Here is a 17,621-nt window from a genome sequence, read left to right as displayed (position 1 = left end):
TCACCCACGATGCCAGTACTTTCTCAGAACGTGTCTGCAACTGCCCACTAAGAACTACTCAGCTGCATCATTACCTGGGGGTGGGACTTCTCCCAAACCCCGAACAGCATCATTTCATTCAACAACCCTCTTCACGCTTCAGACTTCCCTCCGCCAACGTCTTCTTCTCTCCTTTCTAGGTTGCCTTGTCCATTTATGCTTTTATCTTATTGCGCCGTACGCTTTTCGATAAACTGCTTTAAATCCTTCTTGCAACAAGGTAATAGATCATCACAAGTACAGATAGACCAGACTTGGCTCCAAATGACTTTTGGTTGTTTCCAAAAAGAAAAAGAAAGAAAGAAAGAAATCAAAACCACCCTTCCTCCCCCAAAAGACAAAGATTTGCTGTCACTGAGGATATTTTAAAAGAACATGGCCCTGGGCCAGCAAGTATTCCTTCAACCTGTTCTCCCCACGAAAGGATACTTACGGAACGCCTAGTACACACAGTCCCTGCTTTCAAAAAGCAATTCCTTCCTGGACACACCATTTCTTTTTGTCTTGTCATAGGGCGAGATCTGAAGTATGCTAACTCCATGAAACATTCAGCATCATTGAGCAAATTATTTTTTTAAATCTAGCCTCCATATAGTTATCGCACCCCTTCTGCCTGTCGGACCACATGCTAAGCACAAGGGAACCTCATTTTATCCAGTTCCTTCTGGCTGGACAGGTTGCAGCCAATTTATGTTCAGGTATTAGGAACGTGGGATTCCTGACGCCCACAGCTTGCCTATCAGATGCTTCCTGAGCCCAAATTTCTAGAAATGGAATTGCTAGATCAGAGGGCATGTGTATTCTGAAGGCTCTTAAAGTATGCTGCCCAACTACCCTCCAGGGAGGGACGCCTGGGTGGCTCAGTTGGTTGGGAATCTGCCTTTGGCTCAGGTCATGATCCCAGGGTCCCAGGTTCAAGTCCAACATCAGGCTCCTTGTTCAGCAGGGAGCCTGCTTCTCCCTCTCCCTCTGCCTGCTGCTCTACTTATGCTCTCTCCCTCTGACAAATAAATAAAATCTTTTTAAAAAGTACCCTCCAGGGAGCCTAGGACAATTTTCCTACACCATTCCTTGCCAATGCTCATTCTTTTTAAATTGTGACAGTTTTCATTAAAGCAAGTATCCTTTTTAGAAAAAAATGTGCCACCCTGGGGCACCTGGCTGGCTCAGTCGGAAAGGTGCGTGACTCTTGATCGCAGGGTCATGAGTTTGAGCCCCACGTTGGGTACGGGCAGGGCTTAAATAAATAAAAAACTTTTCAAATTTTTTTGAATAATTAAAAATGTGCCATTCTTTCATCAAAGACTGAAATGACTAGGGAGACCTAATACACTGATGACTTTTTCTACCTTTTATTAGCAAGTGACCAGCCAAGGTCTTTGCCCCTTCTCATACAGATGTGATCCTTGGTTTCTCTTTTAATCATTTATAAGAGCCCTTTCTGCATGAAGGATATTAACTTTTTCCCAATCTATATTTGCCTTTGCCTCATGTTTTTAAGGAAAAGGTCTCCAGTGGCAGAAGGGACTGACCATTCACAGATAAGAAGAAGAGAGTAGGAGAAGGGTATCAATCAACCTGCAAGAGACAAGGTCCACCCCACCCCCCAGAGTCAACCCACCAGCAAGTGCTTCTGACTCAACCTGCCCATACACCCCAGACCCACCCATGCCTCTCTATCTCCACTGCTACAGGCCAGCTTCCCTTCCTACCCTCAACATGGCCAGTCTCTGCACCACAGCCCAGAAGAGCTTTCCAAGACGAACCGGAGCACGCCCTCCCCTGCCATCGGACCACAGGCTTTCTGCGGCACTTGGAGAACTACCCGCCAACCACGAAAAGATAATTATGCAACGTGCCACAAGGTATCGCTACGAGGGCAATCAGACTGCAATACAGAAATAAATCGGATTAGCGTGCTGAACGCCTTAACCTTACACAATGTTATATGTCAAATGGGTTCTATTTTTAAAAACCTTAGAGGCTTGAAGTCAGCCATGGTGGGAGGGTCGCTACCCCAGATATGCAAACCTGGGGGAAAGGGCAAGAAATCCAAGTGATTTTGTAGTACATGTCTTTTACTGTGCACAATGTGGACTCTTACAGAAAAATTAAGTCATATATATATATGTCATACATATATACATATACATATGTATATATGTAATAGTGGGGGGCACAACAATAAATACCCAAATATCCTGCCTCTCTGCCTGTCACACTCCCCTCTCGTCCCCCCGCTCACTGCTTTCTTAACCATTCTAGAATATTCTGGTTCTCGCAAATATATCACCCATACACCCCTCTTCAGGGTTCTTTGCATTCATGATGCTCTCTGCCTCAAATCGCTTCTCCCCAGCCACTCCCATGGCCCTCCATCACCAAGATCTCTGCTCAGAGAAGCTTCCCTGAGGGTCTTCTCAAACCCCCCCACACCCCACACCCCACTCCACCACAGTACCCTATGTTATTGGCCCCACAATACCTAAAAATTCTTTTTTTTCTAGTGTACCCTCTCCCCAGCTAAGTATAAGCTTCTCCTCAATGTCTTTCACTACTTCCCATCCAGCACCTAACCCAAGAACTCACAGCCCATCCCAGACACTGAGGGTTTGTTGAATGAATGAGTGACCGACTTCTGAACTTCTCAACTACATACAGCCCATGATCTAGGAAAGCCTTTTGCATCTCTAAAGGGTTGAAAACAAAGTCGAAGAAGGAGGACGCCGCAAGGGCCCAGAAAAACTGGAACAGAGTCAAATCTCGGTATCTATAAATAAAGTTTTATTGGAACTCAACCACACCCATTGGTTCCCAGCCCGTCTATAGCGGCTTCACACTCCAAGAGCAGAGCCGAGAAGCTGTGACAGAGCCCATATGGGGCACATTCATGGCTTCTCACCGCCCCTGGCGCTCTGCGAATCCCAGAGACGCAGCTGTAACTCCACTTTGCCTCTTGGCCCGCAAAACCGAAGATGTTTCCTAGCCCTTGACAGAAAAGATGTCAGAGCAAGGGAAGGAGGGGAGGTCTCTGAGAGACATCTTCCCAGAAGAGCAGACGAGGCTCACTAACCGAATGAACGGGAGGAGAGAAGGTTACAGGCGCCTGGGTGGCTCGGTCGGTTAGGCGCCAGCATCCGGCTCAGGTCATGATCCCAGCATCCTAGGATTGAGTCCTGCATCCCGCATCAGGCTCCCTGCTCAGCAGGGAGTCTGCTCCTCCCTCTTCCTCTCCACCCCCCCACCCCGCTCATGCTCTCTCTCTCCTGCTCTTACTCTCAAATAAATAAATACAACCTTTAAAAAAAAGAAGAAGTAAAGCTTAAGGGGGACAGTGGCAGACAAGGTGGGGGACAGAGAGATGGTGGTTTCCCTGTGGTTTGGCAGGTAGGGGTAGGAGGGGAAGAAGAGGACAGAGAGATTATGAGCTTAGCTGGGACAAAGGACATTGAGTCCCTGGGGACCAAATCTAGCTACCAGCTGAAGAAGTGAAATAAATACATTCAACCAGGAAGGTTCACCCAATAAAACACATCTTCATCAGAGAGTAGACAGGGGAGACACAAAGTGTGCAGGGAGGAGGTAGTGAGTCCCCAGGAACCCACAAAAACCCCCTCACAAGCCATACACCTGTTGCACTTCCCCCCACCACGCGGTCACCATGTGCTCTGATCCCACCAAAGGACAAGCCGGACCCCCTGCCGGCCACTGTTTCTATTTCTCTCACAGGTGTAAACACCAAGCCACAAATTTCACCCCTGCAGGGAGAGAAGAATATACTAATTTTGCAATTAAGTACAAGCTCGGAGCGGGGATGGGAGATCAGTCCTGGCATTCTGTTGGAAAGCCCGTCGTGGGCTGCCCTGCCGCTGTGAGCAATCAGGGAGCCAACGGTGAGGACCACATCCCCTCCCCCACCCAAGCAGCTGCACAAAAATCCTGACGCCTCATGTTGGATACAGGGCTTCCTGGTCTACCAAACCTCTCCTTTCTCCAGGAAATGGGGGTCCCAGCACCCGGACTCGCCGATGAGGACAATCAGACCGTCAGATGAAAGCTGGGTTCTTCCCCCCCACCCCAAGCTGAGAGAGCCCAAGAAGGTCAGCGTCTCATTCATGTTTCTAGGTGGTAAACGGGCAGCAGGGACTCACGTGGTGGTGAACACATGTCGGGGATTCCTGCCGACTTGTTGCTAAGGGAACTTTTGTGAAGGTGCCCTGAATCCGCAGAATCCATAAGCCCTGCCCATGGCTTTGAAGTCTGGTGGGGTGGCTACTTGACCAGAGATGAGAGAGGGAGGCTCTCCCCAGCAGAGGGGTGAGCTGAAGGTAGATTTCCAAACAGCAGGAGCTACAAAGGCGGGTAGCGGCCCCCAAATCAAAGGACAGGATGACTTAGTGACGATGGCAGAAAGCCTGTTGGGTATACTCGGTCACGGTCACATCCACTGGGAGCCCCAGCTCTCATCACAGCTTTGCAAACAGAGCTAAAAACCGCCTTACAGAAAAATCCTATTGTGAGGGACAAGGTCACACCCACTGTAGGTAATTCTCACGTTCCAGAATGCAAGGCCTGGTATTAAAATCAGTGTGTGTAACACAGCAAGTGGCTACTACATGTCGGGCAGCTCAGACACACTGTGTCTACTAATCACCAGCATCAAAGATCGCCCCCCACCCAAAAAGGCTGTACTGCCATGCCAATGGCCCAGCGGACAGACCCAGGCTTTAGGGACAGGACAATCCGGTTTCAAATTCAGCTGCAACATTTATCAGGTGGCCTTTATGGAGAAATTCCTGGCATCTTAAGAAGAAAAAAAAAAAAGCGGGAGAGAGAGAATCTCCTGACGATAGCAATGGAGAATTTTCTAGCAGAACAGCAGCCAGATCTCCTGCACTTTACTTCCCTCTGGGAGCTCGCTCTCTCTCTCTCATGTCTGGGCTAGCGCTGTTTCCTCTCTAATGGATCACTGTCCCCAGCTGGGCTCTCCTGACCCTTCTGGAGTTGCCAGTCTGCAAAACGGCCCTCGATGCACCTGTAGCCACACCTGTATCCACACCTGCAGGCACTTCCCTCCCACACAGAATCCGGACGGGTCCTGTGACTCACTGTGCCAATAAAATGGGCCAGAAGGGATGTGCTGGTGGTGAGCCCAAGCCTTAAGGAGGCTTGGCAATTTGCATTTTGCATTCCTGGAAGCCAGCCCCCAGGGAAAGACTCCAAACTCCCCGCTAAAGAGGAAGTCCATGTGGACAGGCCCTGGAGAGTAAGACACACTCGGAGAGAAAGACCCCCTTGGAAGAACACCGAGGCACCAGACATGGGTGTGAAGACGCCGTTTTGGAGTTCCAGGCCAGCTCTCCCTCGGGGACCCCAACCCCCGCCACCACCTGACTGTGAATGCAGGACAGACGCCAAGACAGAAGGGCAGAAGAACCACCCAGCGGAGCCCTGTCGACCCACGGTGACGTGTGAGGTAATAGGAAATGGGTGTCTGGCGACACAAAGTCTTGGGGTGGTCTGTCCCACGGCAATATCCACAGCCCAGCCCAGCTCCCCATCTCTGCATCTCTCTCCCAGGGCCACACCTTGAACGTTCCAGCAGCACATCCCGGGAGCCCAAAATGGGAGAACAGAAGGCGGAGAGGAGGAGACCGGGTTCAAGGGTGACCCCTGCAGCCACCTGGTTCTGCTGGCAGACAGGGCCCCACCGTTAGCACCTCTGAGGTCTACACCTCACAGCCAGATGGCGCTTGTTTCCCCGAACCTCTGGGGGGTTTCCGAGGATGCCTGCCAGTATCTTCCTGTTATCTTCCATGTCCCAGATTTTTCTCCATTCGGTTAAGAGCAGGTCACAGGGAATTCCCGGCCCTCCACCCACCGAACCTACCCAGCCACAGGGTTCCCTCCTCCTGCTGCTCTCCTCCTCTGGGAAGCTCCACCATCCCAAGGACCCCCGATCCTTGGGGCCAGCCCTTGACCCCACAGGGTGGCACCTCTCCCGGCCCCCACTTCCTCGCTTGGGCTGACAGTTTCCTGGAGGCTGCTTTCTGGAAACCAAGGATATCCTGCACCCTTCTACCCTTTCCCTGGAGGCCTGATCCAGAAGATTCCCCTGGGAGCCAGGACCAGAATCTCCCCCGGCTGGCGGGCCTCCAAGGCAGATCTCAGTCTGCCAGAGTTAGCTCCCAGCTCCTCTCCTTGGGGTACACTTCTGGCAAAGCCAGGGCCTCTCAGTTCCCCTTTCTTCGTATGAACAAGACAGAAATCCTCAGAGAGTGTCCGCTTTGCATACACTGCCCTTGACCCATAGTACCCTTCCGACAAGATGGGGCTTCTTGGTATCACTCTTTACACCAAAGAGCCAAGGTCTGCTGCACCCAGCTGTGCCCCCCACATCGCACTCCTCCCCCAGGAGGCTGGTGCCCTCCATTCTGTCCGGACCTGTCTCCCCAACAGCTCCCCCCTGGTCTTCTGATCTCCGCGCCCCCAGCAGGCCCAGAGCCAGGCACCTGCTGGCCGACATCCCATGGGCTTGTCCATCTCCAGACTCCCCTCTCCAGGCTCCTGGCTGCTGCACCAACTTCCAGCCTTGAAGGACACCTGGCTGCTGCTTCTCCAGACTCGCAATTTCATATACTGGCCGGTTCACCGCCAGTGACTCCCTTGGGAGATCTCCATTGTCACCTCACTGAGTCTGGCTTTGAGGACTCTCCCCATCCCAAGGGACATCTACCCACATATCCTCCAGCCCTCAGCCTGGAGGTCCAGCCTGCTCACCCACAAGGTGCCCAGACACAGAGGGCCTGATCTCCGATCCTCTGGAAACTGCACTTGCCTTGACTCTGAAAAGTCCCAGGGCTCAGGCCCAGCCCTGCCCCCACGGTGGGAAAGCCAGCAGCCTCCCTCTTCAGACTTAGCAGGAGAGATGCTCCAGGTGGGAAGGAGCCCCTGCACTCATCGTGGCCCCCAAAGGCAGCCCCCTGCCCTTAGGACTGCTGTCATCAGCACGCTGACCTAGAGGGCTGCATGTGGCCTCTCCCACAAGGATCCAGACCCTTCCCTCACTTGCCTTTTAGCGCTTGAGCCCACAGGGCCATATTTAAAACAGACGCAGCCACAGAGGGGAAAGTTCAACCATCTGAGCGCTCAGGCAAGTCTCCCCTGGGGCAAATGCCTTCACCTCTCATGCTTGCCTGAGAAATGGGGAGGTTGCCTCCCCTTCACAGAGCTGTCAGGGGAACGGGGGCCTAGTAGGTGCTCAAGAAACGGAAGCCCCTCCCAGCAGTCCAGCTCCCACAGACGGGCACTTCCCGTGCATGTCCCCACTGGGAGTGGGTCTGAAAGACCCTTACTAAGCACCAGGGGCTGTGACCGAGGCATCCAAGACTGTCCCAGCAGATGGCTGTGTGTGTCTCCGGGGTGGTCCGCCCTCCCTTTTCCCAGAGGAAAAAAAAGCAGAGCCCATCCCCTCCGGTGAACACAGCCTATCAACCCACCAGCCTTGGGCACCCCCACCCCACAACACAGCTGGCTGCGTCCAGCCAGGGGCGCTCCTCACCAGAGAGACCTCCAAAGGCCAAATTTCCACATCAGGATTTCCTGGAAAAAGTGTGGCCACCAGAGGAACTCTGAAACCAGGAACCAGAAGGCTGCGGGTCTTCCTAAGAAGGGATACACGTGCTTTCTCTCACATCTGAATCCCGGGAAGGGAACCAGGGAAGCCCAGGGACACACACCTGAGCCTGCCTGACACACACCGGTTTCTCAAAATACACAACCGGGAGGGTTCTGGAACCTACTTTTCTGCCAGGCCACGAAAATCTCTTTCAGGCTCAATTTTGTTCGAATGCTACTAATCCCTTTAGGGGGGATTTTGTACCTCTAGGAGGCCACGCTCTCGTTCTGGTAATATTTTCACAGGCTATTTCCCAGCAAACTCACCCAAAATCACTTAGCCCCATCCATCATTCTTTCTTTCTCTCTGTCCTTTTTATTTTTTTTGTCTTTAAGTCCCACCCAGCAATTTCTCTCCAAACTTGCTACCCTGTTCTTTGCGAAGTAGGTCAAGGGTCAAATTATAAATAAATTCAGACTCCGTGATTTGGGAGGTGTTTCTGCAGAACATTTGGTCTATCCTTAACACAGTTGTGGATAACCGCCTATTGAAGTCTGTACAACAATCCTGGGGTTGGGCAGTTTTTTACGAAAGAGGATGTCCTATGAGGTCACTCCTCTCCCCCACTCTGCCCCCACCAAAGGACTTTTGAAACTTCAGAGCCCATTCAGGCTGTGACCATGAGCTCAGCGATTAGAGGACAGGGAGGCCTCCCAACTGTCACCCAGACAATAAACAGCCAGCCGACTTGGCTCAGCAGGTCCTTTGCAGTCCTGGGGGCAGGCCAGAACCCCCAGGAACAGGCCACTTAGCCCCGGGAAGCCGGACCAGGAGAGGGGCGCTGCGGCACCCCTGATCGGGCGGGTGGCTGGGGCCAGTGGCCAGCCAGGCTCAGCTGACCAGCAACTGGGTGTCTCGCAGGCGGTCAGGCAGCCTGACCCGGGGCACCACGACCGTCCACCGGTGGCAGGCTCCGGGCTCCGGGGCCCGATCGATAGCACTTTTTTTTTTTTTTTTTTTTTAAACCGATCCCGATCCTCCGCGCGTCTTCCGTAGAGCGCGGGACTCCGCAGCCCTCGGCCGGCCCCTGCCACCGCCGGGAGCGCGCCCGGCCGCCCGCTAGCTCCAGAACTCAGACAGGCAACAAGTTGTCCTTCCTCAGGGCGGCCACGATGTGCTCGGGAGGCCCGGCACGGGGGGGGCTCCGGGGGCGATCCCCGCGCTGCCCAGCCCCGAGGGGCGCCGGCTGCCTCCGCCGCCCGCAGTGTCCGGCGCGCAGCGGCTGCCCCGGGTCGGTCCCGCGGCGCCCCTCGGACAGGGGCGGCTCCGGCGTCCCCGGGTGCGGGCAACAGGTACGCGGGCGCGCCGAGCAGCGCAGCCCCGGGTCTCCCGGCCCCCGGCCCTCGCCCCTTACCTCCAGCAACTGCACGTAGCTCGCCGGGAACCAGCCGCGGAGCCCGTCCTCCTTCTCGCCTTCCCACCAGCCGCCGTCCGGGACCTGCAGCAGCGTGATCAGCTCACCCGCGGCGAAGCGCAGCCCCTGGCCGTGCCGCTCCCCGGAGAAGGGGTACAGGGTCCGGCAGCGGGCGCCGGACATGGCCTTGGCGCCCGGGCTCACAGCGCAGCCTGCATCCCTGACGAGTCCCGCGGGCTGGGCAGCGGCTCCGCGGGGTCCCAGGCGCCCGGCGCTCCGGGCTCCCGCGCTCTGGGCGCGCGCCGTCTCGGGGGTGCGCGGGGGGTCCCCGGCCAGGCGGGGGACGCGCGCTCCGCGCAGGGCAGCGCAGACTCGCAGGCTTCGCGGAGCAAGCGGCGACGCCCCCGGGCCGGGCAGCTCGCAGATCCAGCTCTGGGCGGGGGGGCGGGGCTCAGGGGGAGGAGACCCAGGCGCCGCGGGCTCCGGAGACAACTTCCCGGGGACGCGAAGCGCGGGCTGCGGCCGCGAGGGCCGGCCGGAGCCGGAGCCGCCCGGGCGCGCGGAAAGGCGCAGCTCCCGGGGGAGGCGGGATCCAGAGCATCGCCGGGGGCCCGGCTCGGCGGCGAGGGAGCGGCCGGGTGTCCGCGGAGAGGGGCTGGCGGCCGGGTGGCCGAGCGGGGGCTCGTGCGGAGGCGAGGGGGCGGGGCGGGGGCTGGACCAGGGCGGCCACGCCCGCGGAAGGCTGGGCGCTCCCTCGCCGAGGGGGCAGGTCGCTGGGGAGGGGTCTCGGCGCTCACACCCCCGCCTCCGAAAGCCGCTGGAACAGAAACGCCCTTCCGTGCGGGCTTTGTGGGTCCGGTGGCAGCCCGCGGGCGGCGGGCGCCTCCTCCGGGGTGCCTGCGAGGGAAGGCGTCTGCGGCCGCCCCTGTCGGGGTTGGACCTGGGGTTGAACTTGACTCACCGGAAACTGAACAATGGGTGAAGGACAGGTTTGAAGCCTGGCGCCAGAGCCGGGAGGCCGGGTGGCAGTGTGTTACACTGGAGGGACGGGGCGGGGAGGCGACGGAGTTGGGAGCCTCCCGATGAGGACAGATGGAGGAAGGGGGAAAGGTGAGAGGAGCAGCCCCCACCAAGGTGCATGCAAAGGGGAGGCCGGCCCTAGGGTACCAGTCCTCCTGCTGTCCAGGCGGGCCAGGCTCTAGAGCTCTATACTCATTTGCTCGGTCGACAAACTGTGGAAGGCTGCCACACCTTCCCTGCAAGGAGCCGGGTAGCTACGACCATCATCTGGACAGCTCTCCAGGGACCAGAGGACCGAGATGCTGAAGAAACGACCTTGAACAGAGGGTTTAGAAGTAAAAGAAAGTGGATTTCTTCTTTGGCCTACGCTAAAGGAAAACTTCAAGTCCTATTTCCTAAGCTGTAAATAACCCGGCCCTTTAATCTCCCTGCATGCTTCTAATGGCCTCCCCTTAGATTCTGCTCAGTAATCTTCCTTGGCTCCCTGTTGCCTATTAAATTAAGTACAGACTTCTCAGCCTGTGCCCTTCAGACTCTCCACAACACCTCCCCTAGCCTCATCTCTCAGGATGTTTGCTTGGATACCTTCTTACGAAACCATCTTGTTTTAAGGATGGGCTGAGCCTTAAGATCTCTCAGTGGTTTTCAATCCTGGCTGCCCGTTAGAATCACCTGAGTAACTTCTTTAGATGCTTATGCCCAGGCCCACCCTAGCTTTGGAAAATACACTTTAAGCCATAGTCTGCACTGAAACCATTTTACCTTCAGCTGCCTCAGCCTGGCCTCTGGCCACGGGCAAGCTGACAGAGATTGCTTATCATACCCCATCGATTGCAAATGCACGAACCCTTCACTTGGCTCGAAACGGAGGGGGTGGGGAACAAACTCTGGACACAGTCACCACGGGGCGTCCATCGCTTAAGGCAAAGCTGCAAAATTTGATATAGGAAGCAGTCACTAAAAGTAACGGACCTGATCAGTTACAAGGACCTCAAATTCCCTGTATCGGAGCGGATACGTGAGTGTCAGCAGACCGACCCCAGCTTTCACATCTGATGATAAGGCCCAACTCGATTTAGGACAGCCGGTCCAGAGCCTTCCTGCAACCTCAAATCCTCCACGGTGCCTGCAAACCACCGGCGACCCAGTCTGGCCTTTGAGAAATCTCAGCGTACAGGACATCCCAAACACTCCCGCTCCAAGCAACCTGCCCCAGATGATTCTGCAACAGCAAGATTGATAATCGCTCTCTGGTCAATACCCAAGGTCAGTCTGGACAGAACTGACCGTCCTAGCAGTCAGTGGAACTCCTGTCCCCGATGTCTTATGCATGAAGGAACTTGGACAACACCTTCGGGTCTATTTTCCCATCTGTGATTGGCGTCTGAATCCAGTAGCTGGAACTTGGGCCTTGAGATGATTAAACCCAGTTAGTGGCTCAGTGAGGCCTCTCTGGCCTCCCTGTATTCAAACCTTAGCTTTGCCACTTGCTAGCTGTGAGCCCTTAGGCAACGGACTCAACCTCTCTGAGCCTCATTTTACACATCTGTAGAAGATGGTAGTAGTTCTATATCATCGTTATTAAGAGGATTAAATCAGTAAAAATGTAAACTATGCCAATACCTGGCATATTAAGTTCTCAAATATTAGCAATTGTTATCGCTCTAGTCCAATGGTCCTGGCTGTTTATTGTCTAACACCTATTTCGAGTGAAGATTTCCAAGACAATAATAAGTGGGAAGCTGTATCTTTGGGATGCCAAAAATGTTAAAGAAACATACTCTGAGTTTCTGTTTTCTCATAGGATCTTAAAGGAAAGATGAGTTTCTTATCTATTACCCCCTCCCTTGCTTTCCTCTTCCCCAATCTTTTTTTTTTTTTTTAAGATTTTATTTATTTGTCAGAGAGAGCACAAGCAGGGGGAGTGGCAGGCAGAGGGAGAAGCAGACTCCCCACCGAGCAGGGACCCCCTCGATGTGAGACTCGATCCCAGGACCCGGAGATCATGACCTGAGCCAAAGTCAGATGCTTAACCTACTGAGCCACCCCGGCGCCCCTTCCCTGATCTTCTAGTACACTCTTAAAATTCTATTTGAAATCTTTAATTATTTAACTTCTTTGAAACTAAGGTATTTTACTGAGTGGTCTCTTAGTAACTCAGGGGAAGGCAAGCACGTTTGTTTTAATTTCTCTCTTTCCCTCTTAAAGGCTAACATGGAGTCTTGCAAAAAAAAAAAAAAAAAAGTAGGCATTTGGTACTTCCTGAATTCATTTTGCAGTATGAACAGGTCTGAACTCCTGCTCGTTTTCAGATTTTCCATATTGCCAAGTTACTCCATAAACACGTGTTAGAACATCTGGATTAGACTATAAACTCCTAAAAGCAGGCTTTCGTCTCTCTTTCTTAGCTTTCTCTCGACACTGTGCATTTATTTGTTAACTATGGGCTGGCGGGGATTTCTTTTCTATCCAAGACAGTCGTCGATGCCTTTCCATCATCAGCCTATGGATGGCAGAGAAATATCACGGTTTCAGTTTCTTAAAAAAAGCTACATATAAATTTGCCATCTGACCCCACCAATTCCCTCCTAGGTATCTACCTAAGAGAAATGAAAACACATAGCCACACAGAGGCTTGTAGTGTTCACAGCAGCACTATTTAGAAGAGCCAAAAAGTGGAAATAACACAACTGTCCATCTATTAATGAACACAGCGACAAGACATGGTAGACCTAGACAGTAGAATATTCTTTTTCTTTTTTAACATTTTATTTATTTATTTGAGAGAGAGAGCAGGAGAGAGAGAGAGAGCATGAGCAGGGTGGAAGGGGGGAGGGAAAGGGAGAAGCAGCTTCCCCGCTGAGCAGGGATCCCAACTCCCTGTTGGGGAGCAGGACTCGATCCCAGGACCCTGAGATCCTGAGATCTTGACCTGAGCCGAAGGCAGACTCTTAACCGACTGAGCCACCCGGGCGCCCCTCCTTCAGTGGAACATTCACTCAGCCCAGAAAGGACTGGAGCACTGACACAGACTACAGCATGCAGGAACCACAGAGACACCACAGAGTGGAAAAAGGCCAGATAAAAAACAGCTACCTACTGCGGGGCGCCTGGCCGGCTCAGTTGGAGGAGCACGGGACGCTCGATCTCAAGGTTGTGAGTTCGAGCCCCACGTTGGGTGTAGAGATTACCAAAAATTAATTAATTAAAAAAAAATGTACAATTGCCTTTATAAGAAAATTCCGGAAAAGACCAATCTATAAGAGACGGTAAATAGATTTGCGGTTGCCCCGGGGCTGGGGGTAAGAAGAGGGAATAAGTAAATGGTCCCGAGGTTTCTTTCTGGGATGAGGACAATGCTTGAGAATATAATGTGGTGATGGTTGCACGACTCAGGAAATCACTGAATTGGACACATAAAACAAGGGAAGGTTTTGGTATGTAAATTATACCTCAAAAAAGCTGTTACATAAACCAAAATGTAAACAAGTCTCTATAAAGGCCTCATTCATGCGTCAAGGGTCTCCACCTCCCTTTCCCTGTCCCTTCATTCAACAACAACCTAAACAGCAGAACCATTAAGCACAGACTAGGAGCGGGACAAGAGGCTGGGCTTGGTGGCAGAGACACAAACATAGCCCACCGCGCTGTAAATAAGGAATTCCTGTAGGTCAGCAGAAAAGATAGGGGTGAGTCCTTAAAAAACAAAAGGTGAAGGACTTGAACAGACATTTCCCCAAAAAAGATACCCAAAGGGCCAATAATAACAACACCTCAAAAGGTTCTCAACCTTGTGAATCATCAAGAAAAGCAAATCCAAATCCTAAGCAGGTTGCAATATACACCCATGAAAATATTAAAAAAAAAAAAAGAAATGGAAAATGAAATAAGGAGGGCGCCTGGGTGGCTCTGTCGGTTAAGCCTCTGCCTTCGGCTCAGGACATGATCCCAGGGTCCTGGGATCAAGCCCCGCATCAGGCTCCCTGCTCGGCAGGAGGCCTGCTTCTCCCTCTCCCACTCCCCCTGCTTGTGTTCCCTCTCTCGCTGTCTCTCTCTGTGTCAAATAAATAAATAAATAAAATCTTTTTAAAAAAAGAGAAAAGAAAAGAAAAAGAATAAAATATGGGTGTATTTATAAATAAAAATGGAAATTTACAAAATGGATGGTAAATATCAAAACAAAAGAGAAAATACCACACACTGAGGAGGACCCAAGGCCATTGGAGCTCTCCTCCAGGGCTGGCCGGAGCCCGCTGGAAAACGAGATAGTCAGCAAATCTGATTCATAGCATTCCCTATGACTCATCAGTCCCCCTTGTAGGTGTACGCCCAACCGAGATGTGTTCCTCTGTTCACCAAGAGACATATACAATGTTCATAGCAGCAATACGTATGATAGCCCAAAGCTGAAAACAGCCCAGTCCACCAACGGTAGAGTGGATAAGAGACGCCTGGCAGGCTCAGTCAGTAGAGTGTACAACTCCTGATCTTTCAGTCCTGGATCCAAGCCCCACATTGGGTCCAGAGCTTACTTAAAAAAAAAAAAAAAAATTAGGAGCGCCTAGGTGGCTCAGTGGGTTAAGGCCTCTGCCTTCAGCTCCAGTCATGATCCCAGCGTCCTGGGATCGAGCCCCACATCGGGCTCCCTGCTCAGTGGGGAGCCTGCTTCCTCCTCTCTCTCTCTCTCTCTCTCTCTCTCTGCCTCCCTCTCTGCCTGCTTGTGATCTGTCTGTCAAATAAATAAATAAATAAAATCTTTTAAAAGAAATTTAAAAAAATTAAAGGAAAGAAAATATTATAGTCCCTGACCTCAATGAACATATAATCTAGATTCTAGATTCTAGAGTACGGTTCTCTAAACTTCCTTGGGTATAGATCTCCCTCAGGAAAACTCCCCAAATGGGTGTACTTCTGTTATTTATAATTTAATACATGAACCACTAAATAAATAGGTACATCACACACAAAATTAAAATGTTAAAAGGGTTGCATTAAAATCTAAAAAAAAAGAGGTTTTTCTATATTGTCTTCCTGTATGATAGTGGATGTTTTTTGTATGTCCTGGGAATCAGGGACGTTGAGAGTCAACTTTGAAGAGACAGTGAGCTGGAGAAGGAATTTAGTGTACTGGAAATAAGCTTTTTTGGAATCATGACTTTGGAGAAAAGAACTGGGTCCAGTTCTCCTCCTGGAGTCTAGGAGGAACCTGGCGCAGGGCCTGACGGATCTGTTCCTCTCCTCCCCAGTTCTCCCATCTGGAAGCTGAGACAGGCCCAGCCAAAGACTCGGAAACGTCAGTGTCGTAGAACCAAGCTAAAATGGAGTCACTTCTGTCAGGGACCAGATGGAAACGGTCCACGTAGGCACGTAAAGGAAAACTCAACCTGACCTTCCAAGAATTCATGGCTCTTTGAGAACACCAGCCAATCCCCAAATGCCAAGTCTGTTCACACCATCTCTGGGCTGCTATTCTCACCTGACTCTGCTACCCTCACCCAAACAAGACAGAAGATCACCAGGCAGGGGCGCCTGGGTGGCTCAGTGGGTTAAGCCTCTGCCTTCGGCTTGGGTCATGATCTCAGGGTCCTGGGATCGAGCCCTACATCGGGCTCACTGCTCAGCGGGGAGCCTGCTTCCTCCTCTCTCTCTCTGCCTGCCTCTCTGCCTACTTGTGATCTCTCTCTGTCAAATAAATAAATAAAAATCTTAAAAAAAAAAAAGAGCTGGAAAAGATCAAATGGCTTGTCCATTTACCCCTAAAAACCCCTTAGTCTGTGAGCAACACTGAGCTCATTCCCGAGCTCCCTAACTTGCCCTCACAAGTACTGCAGTAAACCGCTTTCTGCGTTGTTTTATTCTGTATGCAGACTTCGGTTTTTGACAGCGAGTCTTAGAATCACTCAAGGCTGTTGTCAGAAAACGATGTCTATTTCCTGAGCCTGGTCCCCAGAGATTCTGATCCCGTGGGTCAGGGATGGGACCCAGGAAACCCAGGGTTTTTAACAAACCCCCGGTGATCCTGCTGGAATCCTCAGCCTGGGTTGGAGAAACACCGTGCGAGGGCAGACCGTCCTTAAACACCGAGGTGGTCATGGATTTCTAGGCATCACCTGTACGATCAGAGAAGCTCATCGTTTAGAAGTAGGAAGGGTTCACATTTGTGTCTTACCCGGCCAGTTGAAAGGACGGCAAGAGAGAAGGACAGGGCCAGGGGCCAGCGGAACGTGGGAGGCAGAGGACATGAATAGATAAACACTGAGAGGAAACAATTTGTGGGGAAGAGAAGAGACAGAGTGAGAGAAAGGGATTGGGGCTGGAAGAGAGAGGGAGGAGGGGAGAGACAAGCAGGTCTATCTTCCACCCAAGCTCCCCTGACCCCTGCCAATATACACACGTGCGCGGTGGGACCCCCCCACCACCACCACCACACTTCCCCAGAAAGCCCCGGGCCTTCCTCTGCAAGAAGAAGCCTGGAGGAAAGGAGAGAGAAAGACAGAAGAAATTAAGGACGCTGTGTGGGACCCAAAACCACATTCGGAAACAGAAGCCCATCTTTTTACTGGTCTTGGCGGGCGGGTGGCAAAAGAACTTTCTGCCCCATTCCCTCCCACCCCTGGAGGAAGCAGGAAAGTGTGGAAAAGACCGTGCCCTTTGGGAGTAAGTAACAACAAAATATCCACCAAGGAGCCCCCCAGAGACAGGCAAAGCCACCAGAAAGGGAAAGTCTGAAGGGTCAGGACCCACCTCCAAGTTAATGGCTCTCATTAACATATCTAAAGCTGGGACCGCCTCTTGAAAGGTATCCCAGCTTGCTTTTCTTGCCCCAAAGGCAAGCCCAACAGACCCCAATTTCTTCCCTACAGGCAGCGTGGCTGCAGCTGGGGTTTTCATCCAAAAGAAATGCCCCTCTTAACAAACTGAGAAAGTAGTTCTAGAGTGTTCCTTCTAAGGCGCTCCCTTGACCCTAATCCCTGGAGACTCAGGAGCTTTGCAAAAACTCACAGAGTCGCTGGCCAAGGAAGACTGTCAGGAGACGCACGTTTTTTGTTTTGTTTTTTTTGTTGTTTTTTTTTTTTTTTTTTTCAGGACAAAAACCCACCACGCGAGTCTCTATTCTTCTGAAGACTAAAAATAAATTCGGAATTAATCACAACAGAAAAGGAACAGTCTCTTCGAGGACTATAATTAGCTCTCCGTTTATTAATGAAGCCTCCAATTATTAGGCTCGTCCGAGTCCCAAATTTTTGCTTACTAATTATACGCCTAGGACAAGCGGCTTCACCTCTCGAAACCTCCATCTGTAGAATCTTCTCGTCTACACAGGGGAAACGGTGATACTCGTTTCACGAGACCGTGGGAAGGCGCGGCCCCAGGAGGCCATCTGGGAACTGTTCCTGCCCAGGGGGTCCAGCGCGACCAACGTGCACGGGGCCAGGTGCCGACCAGAAGGGGCTCTGCTTCTGAAGCCAGAGAGGGGTCTCTGGAAACATCCAGGCCTGATATCGTGAGGAGGAGGAAGGAATGTTTGTT

At 52.2% G+C, this 17,621-nt stretch overlaps 1 protein-coding gene across 1 annotated transcript in view; it reads right to left on the bottom strand.

Moving 5' to 3' along the window:
* The window catches only part of GAS7 (growth arrest specific 7), a gene marked incomplete at its 5' end in the record, with an annotated part of 193,026 nt that extends 183,772 nt beyond the window's left edge, over positions 1-9,254 (bottom strand). The window contains one exon of the mRNA XM_080827220.1: positions 9,072-9,254. Within this exon, the coding sequence (XP_080683346.1) occupies positions 9,072-9,254 (183 nt within the window). The remainder of the gene's footprint in view (positions 1-9,071) is intronic.
* Positions 9,255-17,621: the final 8,367 nt, after the last annotated feature.

This window comes from Martes martes (assembly GCF_963455335.1).
Source record: "Martes martes genome assembly, chromosome: 16".
NCBI classification, from domain to species: Eukaryota; Metazoa; Chordata; class Mammalia; order Carnivora; family Mustelidae; genus Martes; species Martes martes.
Note: the sequence above shows the minus strand (reverse complement) of the source record. Positions and strands in the feature narration are given on the sequence as shown.